Source organism: Procambarus clarkii, chromosome 49 (assembly GCF_040958095.1).
Source record: "Procambarus clarkii isolate CNS0578487 chromosome 49, FALCON_Pclarkii_2.0, whole genome shotgun sequence".
Lineage (NCBI taxonomy): Eukaryota > Metazoa > Arthropoda > Malacostraca > Decapoda > Cambaridae > Procambarus > Procambarus clarkii.
This window is the reverse complement of record NC_091198.1, coordinates 18,638,172-18,651,128: the sequence shown is the minus strand read 5'-3', so window position 1 is coordinate 18,651,128 and position 12,957 is coordinate 18,638,172. Positions and strand designations below refer to the sequence as shown.

Here is a 12,957-nt window from a genome sequence, read left to right as displayed (position 1 = left end):
GCGTCCCTGTACATACCAGTTGTGGGAGTATGGGTTCGAGTCACTTCTGGGGTGTGAGTTTTCAGTTGTATATAGTCCTGGGGACCATTCAGGCTTGTTTGCATTTGTGTTCCTCACGTGTGCCCCAAAGAATGAGGTGATTTGATAAAATGCTATGCCCAAGATTACCATCCGAGTGCCGGCGGGGAAGTGGTTCATATAGCCTCGGCTATCACTTCCTTTTGTCCGGTCGTGATGGTCAAGCGGATTAAGGCGTCCCTGTACATACCAGTTGTGGGAGTATGGGTTCGAGTCACTTCTGGGGTGTGAGTTTTCAGTTGTATATAGTCCTGGGGACCATTCAGGCTTGTTTGCATTTGTGTTCCTCACGTGTGCCCCAAAGAATGAGGTGATTTGATAAAATGCTATGCCCAAGATTACCATCCGAGTGCCGGCGGGGAAGTGGTTCATATAGCCTCGGCTATCACTTCCTTTTGTCCGGTCGTGATGGTCAAGCGGATTAAGGCGTCCCTGTACATACCAGTTGTGGGAGTATGGGTTCGAGTCACTTCTGGGGTGTGAGTTTTCAGTTGTATATAGTCCTGGGGACCATTCAGGCTTGTTTGCATATATATATATATATATATATATATATATATATATATATATATATATATATATATATATATATATATATATATATATAGGAATCGTGTGACATAGAAATGGGTAGGAAATAACACTATTTTCTCAGGTCTACTAGAGTTATAAAATTAACATTGCATCCCTGCCTATTATGTGTACATATGATATTTTTCCATTATTATTCTTAATTAAACATCCAATTACTCGCTGCGGGAAAACTAAGCGCCGGAAGGATAGTAGCCAACGCCAACGAGCTTCAAAACCTAACACATTTCAGCACACTAATGACAGCTATTTTCTAAGATAAATTGACCTAGACGCCAAGTCAATGTCGGCCGGTGTTTACAGCAATTATCCTGATAACGAGCAGATAGTTTGTTTAACAGATAAAAAGTAAGTGTGCTTGACCTTGGGGCTTGGCGGCAGGCAAGCCTCCAGAGTTTATTGGCTGCAGGAAACACTGGCTGGAGGAGTAGCTGTTTGCACCTTAGATGGGGCCAGATTCACGAAGCAGTTACGCAAGTACTTACGAACCTGTACATCTTTTCTCAACCTTTGGCGGGTTTGTTTACAATTATTAAACAGTTAATGAGCTCCGAAGCACCAGGAGGCTGTTTATAACAATAACAACAGTTGATTGGCAAGTTTTCATGCTTGTAAAATGTTTAATAAATGTAACCAAAGCCGTCAAAGATTGAGGAAAGATGTACACGTTCGTAAGTGCTTGCGTAACTGCTTCGTGAATCTGACCCCTGGCCTCTTTGCATCATTACTACTTTTTTAAACAAATTGAAAATGCCGGAACAACCGTGGACATCTTCAAGAGAAAACTAGATTCTTTTCTAAAAGAAATGTCGGCCCAACCGATCTATGGTGGGCCCACTCCAAGCAACAGCCTGGTGGACCAAACTCTCACAAGTCAAGCCTGGCCTCGGGCCGGGTTTGGGCAGTAGAAGAACTCCCAGAACCCCATCAAGCAGGAACCCAGCCTAACCTAACTAACCCCAACCGAACCTAAACTAACCCAATCCCACCTAAACTAACCCAATATCAGGCTCCGTAACTACACTTACGTCAAACAACCTGGTTGACCTGACCGCCAACGAAGACATCTGATCAAGAGACCGCACCCCCTTGGACATTGATCCCCGGAAGGTAAATTATTGTACATAATAACCACCAATACATTAAAATGATATGAATATTTATCAGCCAAATAAAGTCAGATTTTGAACAAATCCACAAGGGCCGTGACGAGGATTCGAACCTACGTCCGAGAGCATGCCAGACGCTGCCTTAATCGACTGAGATACGACAAGCCTTCCCCAACACAAAATCTCAGCACATACGTTTATCATCATCAATCAAGTGCTTAATTTTCAGTCAAATCTGCAGATCAGTTCAAGCGCTGCAGCTACGAGCTAGACTGAATTACAAAATCTTTATTGTGTATTATGTAATATCTGTTATGATTCAATTTTCAGTCAGTTTTTTCACAACAGTAATTTCATTCTTCAAAGTCCTTCATTCAGGATTTTTTTAACTCCAAAAATTTTAATTTATATATATATTTCAGTGTGGATCTCACAGTTAATAATATTTTTTTACTGCAAAAAAGTTAGGAATTCAATTTCTTTCCTTATTATGCAGTAATAATGATACTTGGAAAACAGCAAAACCTACCTTGAGGTTACCTTGAGGTGCTTCCGGGGCTTAGCGTCCCCGCGGCCCGGTCGTCGACCAGGCCTCCTGGTTGCTGGACTGATCAACCAGGCTGTTGGACGCGGCTGCTCGCAGCCTGACGTATGAGTCACAGCCTGGTTAAAACACTAACAGTAACTCTAAACAACAGCAAAAGTGAAGCAGTTGGTCAAAAGAAAAATGACAAAACGGCAACGGTAACTCAACAGAAATCAACAAACGGCAAGTACACAGAAAAGCTAAACAATAGCAACTTGACACAAAACAGAAGGCGTTAACAGAAGGATTAATGGTAACCAAAATAAAAACAGCAACGGTGGCTCAAAATCAAACAAGCACGACGTAAACTTAAAAATAAAACAGGAAGGGGGAGGAAGAGGGCAACAACCGGATAACCGGAGTAAACCCAGTACCGGGTACACCCGCCCCCACCTCCTCCACACCCACAACAAAGACCCCAACCCAGTAGTCATACGCAGCAGGAAGAGGAACCAGAGCATGTAAGTAAATGACGGAGATAAGAGTATACAGAGAGAGAGAGAGGCTGGCACCTAGCCACAGCTACTCTTAGCAGCTTTCAGGCCGCTAAAAACCAAGGGGTGAACCTTGCCTTGATCTGGTTTTGAGTTTAGAACTAACCCTCTCCTGCGGTTTGACCGTGTGTAGCGAAGGCTATTGTGGGTTACCGGCGGTCAAGGGCGAGGCAGATACAACATGTAGAGGGTAAAGGGTATATACTGTTATGGGGGAAGAGATGTGGCTTTACCACTCCGGTTAAAGTTGAGGAACTCAACAGTCATCACGTGGAAGATAATCCCTTCCCAGTGAAGTGGTTCTCAGGCCGGGGCTGGGAGGGATGTGAACTCTCTCTGGGGGAAAGTGTTTACAGATTATTGTGGAAAGCCTGGGAAAAGGTGGTCAATGGATGACTATAACTGATTGATGAAGATGAAGCCACCCAAGAGATGGCACGGGCATGAATAGCCCTAAGACTATAATTAGTCTGACTCAGAATACATAATCCAAAAAAATCGGTCCATTTTCTTCCCGATATCTTTGTGAGGTGGAGCTTTGACCGCCTGTTGCTTGCCATCCTCACATCCCCCCCAGACAGCCCCACACACCCCTGAAGCCCTGAAGCACGCCCACACCCAGCCCTGAAGCAGGGGTCACCCTGACACAATAGCCACGTCCCCTGGGGCTTCACGGCCCACCAGACTACAAGGGAGCCACTCACGGCCAAGAATGTGAGGTCGCCAACCTATTTCTTTTTCTCTCCCATGACCCCAGAGTCTCTCTTATTGAGGAGAGCGAGGATATATGTTTTAATAACAGAGAATACATGTCAAGAATGCATTCTTACAATGCAGAGAATACGTGCAGACGAGGAGTCACAATAACGTGGCTGAAATATATTGACCAGACCACACACTAGAAAGTGAAGGGACGACGACGTTTCGGTCCGTCCTCGACCATTCGCAAGTCGATTGTCAATCATCGTCCTGGACCATTCTCAATCGACTTGAAAATGGTCCAGGACGGACCGAAACGTCGTCGTCCCTTCACTTTCTAGTGTGTGGTTTGGTCAACAGAGAATACATGATAAATTAGATCTATGCACAAATCAGGATTTATTTTAAATTATTACTAAAATTACGGGTGATGTATTATGGAAAATACTTGAAGGTAATTTAGCGCATTGGTGGAATGTATGGGTAATACTGGCTATCAGGAGGTCTCTTTGATAGTCCGGCTGTCTCCATGACAACCCGCTGCCCGCTGGCCATTGGCCAGGCCGGTATGTTATCTTCCTTTCTATTTAAGAAACCGTGGATCTGTACTGCCAGGACTGGTGGCAAAAATTGCCTTAGTCCTATGAGCATGTCTTTTATATAACTCCTGCAAGCATGAATGTGCTTGCATACTGGGAACCCCCCCCTCCCCCCCCCCCGAGCCTAGAGGGCACACATTAGGCTCCATACCAAGTTTAAGTGTAAACCTTACACTTGGTATGGAGCCTAGTAAGTGTAAACCTTACATTCCTATCCCTAGGCTCCGTCCCAAGTGTATTTCGTTAAAAAAAATCGTAGATGGGTCTATGACAGCAGGCGGGACCAGGAACTAGCGCCTGACCTCCCAGAAATGTTATTCATATAAAGCAGGCACAAAAAAACTCTGAAGGAACAGACAGCCCGGTTCCTGTGCCAGGTAAGTCCACTACGGGCTCATCAAAGCCCGTGCTACTTGGAACCTGTTCCGAGTAGCTGAATCTATAACAGCAACAACTCTCTGAATCCTATGCGCTCTATTTCACCCAAAAACCTTAACTCCAAAAGCCTAACTACTCAAACCCCGGCCCCAGTAACCTTGGGCGGCTTTCCTAGAAGCCCTGACTACGAATTCATAGTCCTGAGGTTACGGGTTCGATCCCCGGTGGAGGCGGAAACAAATGGGCAGTGTTTCTTTCACCCTGATGCCTCTGTAACCTAACAGTAAATAGGTAACTGGAAGTTAGACGGCTGCTTCCTGGGGGATGTATAACAAAAAGGAGGCCTGGTCGAGGACCGGGCCGCGGGGACGCTAAGGCCCGAAATCATCTCAAGATAATCTCATCGTCATTACGGGCTATTCATGCCCGTGCCACCTCTTGTGTGTGTGGCTTAATCTTTATCAATCACTCAATCTCACACATTCAGCCCCGCTCCTGTGCCAGGTAAGTCCATCACGGGCTCACCATAGCCCGTGCTACTTGGAACTTTTGGTTCCCAGTAGCTGAATCTTAAACAACAACAACGGAGGATAGGATTTACGGGCTCACCATAGCCCGTGCTACTTGGAACTTTTGGTTCCCAGTAGCTGAATCTTAAACAACAACAACAACGGAGGATAGGATTTACGGGCTCACCATAGCCCGTGCTACTTGGAACTTTTGGTTCCCAGTAGCTGAATCTTAAACAACAACAACAACGGAGGATAGGATTTACGGGCTCGCCATAGCCCGTGCTACATGGACATTTCGTTCTGAGTAGCTAAATTTAAAACAAAGAGGATGGGATGTACGCGCTGACCAGTTTCTGGTCCATGAGTTATGTCTAGTCATGTGTTGATTCTAAGGAACCTTGGCTTGATCTTGACAGACGCGAGGTGCTGATGTAAGAGTCTATCATAATATTTTCCCTCGCCATGCCTTGAGAAATGAATTAAGCTGCATTCATGATGTTATGAGACAAGTGTTCTGCCAATAATCTTCACTCAACCGATACAGATTCATCTTTCCTCACCTTGAAGATCAACACAGTTGCCACGATATCTCTATACCTTCAGGCAACACAGTTTACTTGTGGTCTTATCGTCACTTAACTCTTGATACTTACAATAGCTCTTCTATCGCAGCTGCTACCGTTGCTCCGCAGCGATATTTATAATCTATGTTGGCAGGGAGTTGAAGAGTCATGGACCTCCAATGTTTACACTGTATTCACTAATTATTTTTCTATCTTGGCAACACATTTCACATGTGGGTTTTTATGTCCAGTTTTACTGCACTTATGTTGGTTAGCGACATACAGCTGGCTGTGGATGTACATCCGCTCCCAATGTCACTGACCTTGGGAGTACTAGGTGAGTACTATTTGGTTCCTACTACCGGTTGAAGGATACCTGATCAACCAGGCTGTGATTCGTACGTCAGGCTGAGAACAGCCGCGTCCAACAGCCTGGTTGACCAGTCCAGCAACCAGGAGGCCTGGTTGACGACGGCTGGGCCGCGGGACGCCCCGGAAGCACCTCAAGGTTATGTAGCTCTTTCTCCTGATTACCTTATCTTACTTAAGACTTAAGTTCCAGCTCAAGACAGCCTCCTCACCCGCTGTCATACCGGATTATCATGTTAACAGCCGTCTAGTCCCTCCAAAAATGTCACTTCAAGAATTACAAAGCCTTTTCGAAATGGCTTCGAGAATGTCGCTATGTTCTTAAATCTGGTAACGATTCTGTTGGTTTACTGGTGGTCTGCCACTACATATTGGTACCTTAGACAAATTAGTTACTTTAAGTACTGTCATCTCAGGATTGTTTGTTGTTGTTATAGATTAAGCTACTGGGAACAAAAAGTTCCAAGTAGCATGGACTATGGTGAACCCGTAGTCGACTTACCTGGCACAGGAGCGGGGCTGTAACTGTCATCTCAGGAGGATGGACTGACCTATAGATTAAGAGCGACTAACCAAACCACCTAACCCAACCTGACATTGAAGTTGGTAGTTGAGTCGACATGGGTGATGGTGACGGGTGGATGAGTGGGTGAGGGCATCAGTTGCATGACTGGATGTAGGTATCAAGTGGATTGAGTGGATATGGGTGACACGTGGGTATTGGAGGTTAGGCAACTCAGGCATGGGTGAGTGGGTGGAGTGAATCATGGGGATTTTCACTGGCTGGGACAATATTGGCGGATGGTTGGGGATGGCTGTGTGGTTCACCCACCCCCACGCACCCAACGCCTACGCTTGAACCAAACCTACGTGCACACTCCCCATACATGCAATGCCTACGAACACTCTATGAACACCGTATCCTACGAACGCCCTATCCTATGAACACCCTATCCTACAAACACCCTATCCAACGAACACCCTATCCTACAAACACCCTATCCAACGAACACCCTATCCTACGAACACCCTATCCTACGAACACCCTATCCTACAAACGCAGTCAGTTCTGTGCCCGCTATTCACTATTAAACTCTGAAGCTTCAATTACTTAAAACAAGTTATTAAGGACAAATATGGCTAATATAAAATAACCAAAGAGAAAATCCATGACAATATATATATTGTAGTCCCATCAACATTATAAAACAGTACTGGCAAAACCCGCGTACTGTCGACGTATGACTTCGATAAAACAAACACATTGTTAGACAAGTAACTGTGTATTTGTTACTAGTCTAACAAACTAGACCTTCCCAGTAACACGCTCTCAAAAATACCCACCCAGAGAAAGCGATTAGGAAACTATCGATTAGCACATGATAATCAGCTTAAGATTACGACTAAATTCTTATCCATGGCAACAGACGGGACACAAATAAAAGTGGGAGCAAGCAAATAAAAATACAACAGTAGATAAGCCAAGCCAGCTGAGAGAGAGAGAGAGAGAGGAGGGGGGGGGGGGTGTAACTTGCACTGATGTTGCCATCCTCGTGGTCTCTACCAGCAAATACGCTTCACTGCCAAAACCTCAGCCTTTCACTGCCAACAAATAAATTATTAATTTCTTGGCGTTGTAGTGTTGCCGAGTGACTAATTATTACAATGTCATTTTACGTTTCTCTTGAATTTCTTTACTAGAAGGAAAGAAATTCAATCAAATTTGTTCCATGAATTATGGATTCGTTAATTTAACGGCCGTTGAGATTATGACGTAACTCGTTAATCAACGCTAATATGAACGTCACTTAAACGACCTAACCAGCTGAGTGTTTAATAGTGCTACGAGCAGGCGGCCCTAGGCGCTGCCTTGTCTTCTTGTTCTCTACTCCAAAAGTACACCAGCCTCGTTACTTTCATACTTCTTTATTTGTTACTTTTACCTATTTACTTAACAGAAATTAGTGGCGTTAACCAATCCTCATGGAGCAGGAATTGGGTCGCATCTGTCAGTGATACAGTGTCTTTTTAAATGATTCGTTAGTTGCTAGAACATTCCATTCACCTGGGCTTTAGGAGTCTCTAATCCTGGACCCTAAGCATGTAAAGCCCAAGCTCTATCAACCGAGCTATTGAGTGGTCTTAATAAGGAAAGTTTCCAGAAGCAGCGTGCTGCTGTTTCTGGAATTTTCAACTTTCCGGTCGATAGAGCTTTGGGGTCCACGATTCGAGTCTCCTAGAGCCTATCCCCTACGCCTCTCAGAAGTCTAACTTCAGCGTTCTTAATATATCTTCTGAGGGAAGATTTCTTGAAGCTCGGGATAAATATAAATACTAAAAAACAAGAAACGTTTACCAGCCAAGTACACATAAACCAAAATTAACAATACATCTTTACCACCTTTGAACATCAGCCGTAAATATGTAAAAAGCTGTTCAATAAATTACGATATCAAATGTGTTAATTTTTGTAAATAATATAAAATCCCAACTGGCACTCTCAAAATAACATTTACTCCAATTACGTTTTAAGAACTTTAGTTTAAAAATTATACGAACTAAATTTTCATCCCTTCTAAAAATAAAAATACACATAGCGGTAAGTATTGACCGGAGCGAGAAAGTAAGCCAGTGAATGAGTCGCCAGCCGTGACTCAAGGAAATATAGATTTTCACACAATGAGGTCACCTTTCTAGACACGATGGTAGTAGACAGTGTTGGTAGCCTAGGCGCTGTTGATAGCTAATCGTTAACTAATTGAGATTTGGTCCATTAACACCTACGCACTTCCATGTTACCCTTCCACCATATTATGGTGAAACTATTTATACATTTCGACGTTACTTGACAACACCACCTGCACTTCAATTGTTCACACACACCCTTTAGCCTATCGCGTGATTACACCCATTCCCACACCTACACAATCCCCGCACCACCACTACACACATGTCTCCGTGTGATGTGGTGGAGACTCCATACACAGTTTCAAGTGTAGATATGATAGAGCCCAGTAAGCTGAGGGACCTGCACAAAAGTTGATTGACAGTTGAGAGGCGGGACCAAAGAGCCAGAGCTCAACCCCCCCCCCCCCCCCCCGGCAAGCACAACTAGGTAAGTACACACATTTCCACCACCAACCCAACACACCCAAATCCTCACCTACTGCCTCCTGACTGTCGGCGGAAAAATAGAAGCCTAAAAAAAGCTGACTTCGAAAAAAAAGCCGAGTTCACTGACTTCGGTGTTTGCTGCTATCTCAGCCCGTTCTCTACTGCTACTGTCACCATTACTACATTAGGCTAACAATCCCATCCCCGTCATCATAGTCGGGGCATACATGACTAGACCTCAGTTACTGCTCTGGAAACATTAACATGTAAGAACTACTCCCATCAGTTATCGACCCCCCATCACCAACCAAAAGCGGACTAGACCCATATCTCCAATGTGATCGTTAGGCTCTAAAGAGCTTCCCTGTTCGTTTTCCAATTTAATAATTTTATTTAACATTGATACACTTCATTACAAGAAAAAGCTTAGACTATTATGAGTAACAATAATAATAATGTTACTGTATAATAACCTATTTGCATAACAATATTATTACGTTATTACTCATTTGTTTTATAAAAACAATCATGTAGACTCATCTATGCCGTGTGAGTACGTCAAACTCTTACTAAAGTGTGACTTTCTATATTCATTACATAGCCTATCCAGTTCTTGTTACAGCGCCAACACACATAATGCAAAAAATGTGAGTGCATGTCGGTGGTTGTGTCAGGTGATAAATGTACCCTCCTACGCCAGACACTGTTAAGGTTGCAGTGTTGCATCCCCTCTTGCAGCCACGCCAGCCGCACTAACGGGGTTTCTGCCAGTCTGCAAATCAATAATGGTGGGTGGCTTGGTACGCTGTCCCTTCTCTCTCTCTCTCTCTCTCTCTCTCTCTCTCTCTCTCTCTCTCTCTCTCTCTCTGGGGAAGTGAACATGTCTCTCTCTCTCTCATTTTCTCTCTCTCTCTCTCTCTCTCTCTCTCTCTCTCTCTCTCTCTCTCTCTCTGGGGAAGTGAACATGTCTCTCTCTCTCTCTCTCTCACTTTCTCTTTTTCTGTCATGTTGGTAAAGCGTGGGTCCCGTATGGTGCCGCCGGAGTAAATACTGTAATGTATGTATGTATATTGTAATATATTAACCTGTCATCCAAAATTATAGTACTGTACCTACAACTACTATAGGCCGAACGTAAACAAAATGGATTGTTGCACAAAACAAATTTAAGACCACGTTTCGAACTTAATTTTGTAAACAGGCAATGAAAGAGTGGAACAACCAAACCAAGTATGCCCTAGGCTTAGTAACACATACTAAGTGAATATACACATACTGGTGTATGTGTACTGGTTGCCACCGGAGGCGGCTAGTTTACTGTGCACCCCTATACTCATCCTGGGAGCGATACTGTATATGTATGTAAACTGCATATACTGTGTACTGTATATACATTAAGTATAGGCCTTTTTGCTAATACATAAGAGCTCCTTAATCTCATGTCATTTAACTATTAGAAGCGAAACAGATACGGTGCAAGGATTTCAGATATTTTATCTTTTGTAATAAAATTGGTTTGATTTCATGCAGCGTGAGTTTAGCTCTATCTCTAAATCACTAATTTTTGTCAGTCTAACATGTCATGCTCTAATGTTCCTCTTTCTCTACACACATAAACTATGGTCTGAAATAACCTTCCCGAGGTTATTAGGCCTAGAGCCCAACATCAGCCCAAATATTAATCGACAAACAATAGCCCATGAGGGACCGAAACGTCGTCACTTGCTTTATTTTCAGATGATTGGAGTTTATAAAAATGTACACACTTCCTACGTCTGGCAGTTCCGAGTTACCTCACCCCCGTAAAACCAAACATTATATACAAGAGTTCTTACATTCTTGTTTAACATTGAAACAAATCTACATCCTAATCTTCTTTTATAATTAATAAATAATTGAATATAATTACCAGCTAGTAACTTCAAATATTATTAATGTTATACAATAAAGATGCAAGCAGGCATTAAAGGGTCAGGCAGCACACGGTAGTACAACTACAAGGTCCTAACACGTGAATGTCACTTTCAGTAGCCGGGCCCCGCCCCAGCCACAGGCACCGGGGTGGCTCCTCGCCTCCCTAACCCATAGGGACTATCACTGCAACACCATTTTATTTACTGTTTTACGTATTACGAACTAAATATAACATTAACGGGTAACACAGTTATGATTAATCGATAGGGAAACGTACATGCATAGCTGGACTGGTCTCAAACTTATCTTAAAGACACCAAAATACGCAGTCTAAGAAGGTAAGATGATTACCTTGAATAGCACTTAAAGGGGATATAAGGATAAGCATTTAGGATAGGACGGAGAGGAATGGTGCCCAATCATTTGGACGGTCGGGGATTGAACGCCGACCAGCAAGTAATCGAGACAGTCCTAAGTAGTTGGACTTTTTGGTTTCCATAAACATTCATGCACCAAAAAGGAATAATATTAATCCTCAAAAATAATAGTAAACCCTTAAACAAGCCGCCGACTACCTGTACCCATCGAGGCCAAGAGAGAGCAGACCTCACGTAAATTTAGACAAAAATAACGTCAAAAGTGGGAAATACAATAATGACTTACGTAGGCAGTTACAGCCCCGCTCCTGTGCCAGGTAAGTCCACTACGGACTACTTTGGAACGTTTGTTCTAAGTAGCTGAATCTAAACGAACAACAAACAGACTTACGTATGCAGACGGCGGCGAGGAGCCGAGCAGAGTCGTCCGGAGGCATGCAGGTGGGGAAGAAGGGCTTCATGATGTAGACGCTGAAGGTGAGGGCCACGATGGTCTGGGAACACGGCCGCACGATAATGCACTCCACCCACAGCCTCATGAACGCCAGGAAGGGCCCGAAGGTGACCATGATGTAGGCATAGTCTGCCCCCGTCTTCTGGATCATGCAGCCCAGTTCGGCGTAGCAGTAAGCGCCCACCATGGAGAAAATCCCGCTGGCGACCCAGACGACGAGGGCCATGCCGACGCTGCCGGTGTTCTGCAGAACACCCGTCGGGGAGATGAAGATCCCGGAGCCGATGATGGAGCCCACAATAACAGTGATGCCGTTAAATAAGGTCATCTTGGGCTTGAGGCCCACCACCTCATCGTCCTTCTTGATCTCATCCTCCACGTTCGTCGGGACCTCCTTGTAATTACTTCTGTCTTCAGTCATGGTTGTGAGGAGCGGGAGTGCTGCGGCCCGACAACGTGAGAGTAAGACACACACTGACTCCCAGGGTCCAGCTGGGCCGGGAGGCAGCCTCCCTCACGCCCGCCACACGCCGCCACCACCACCACCCGCCACACGCCGCCGCCACCACCACCACCCGCTGCCAACACCACCACCCGCTGCCACCACCACCACCCGCTGCCACCACCACCACCCACTGCCACCCGCCGCCACCACCACCACCCGCTGCCAACACCACCACCCGCTGCCACCACCACCACCCGCTGCCACCACCACCACCCACTGCCACCCGCCGCCACCACCACCCGCTGCCACCACCACCACCCACTGCCACCCGCCGCCAGCACTACCCGCTGCCACCACCACCACCCACTGCCACCCGCCGCCACCACTACCACCACCCGCCGCCGCCACTACCACCACCCGCTGCCACCACCACCACCCGCTGCCGCCTGCCGCCACCACCACCCGCCGCTACCACCCGTCGCTACCACCACCCGCCGCCGTCACCACCACCCGCCACTACCATCGACCACCACCCGCTGCCTTACCCTTACACTACCTATATTCCCTTACCCACCACCATACCCCTATACTACCTGTATTCTAACTCGAGGAGGCCTGGTCGAGGACCGGGCCGCGGGGACACCGAGCCCCGAAATCATCACAAGGTAACTCATC

General features: G+C 45.4%; 1 protein-coding gene across 7 annotated transcripts in view; it reads right to left on the bottom strand.

The window, feature by feature from the left end:
• Positions 1-12,404, bottom strand: part of LOC123763160 (large neutral amino acids transporter small subunit 1) — a 118,225-nt gene extending 105,821 nt beyond the window's left edge. For 3 of the 7 annotated variants that reach the window (XM_069303068.1, XM_045750142.2, XM_045750139.2), the window contains exon 1: positions 11,775-12,387. In XM_069303068.1, the coding sequence (XP_069159169.1) occupies positions 11,775-12,258 (484 nt within the window). In that variant the 5' untranslated portion in view covers positions 12,259-12,387. Of the gene's footprint in view, positions 1-11,774 lie in introns of all 7 variants that reach the window. The other 4 variants (XM_045750141.2, XM_045750138.2, XM_069303069.1 and 1 more) reach the window with 3 other exon arrangements.
• Between the last annotated feature and the right edge of the window lie 553 nt (positions 12,405-12,957).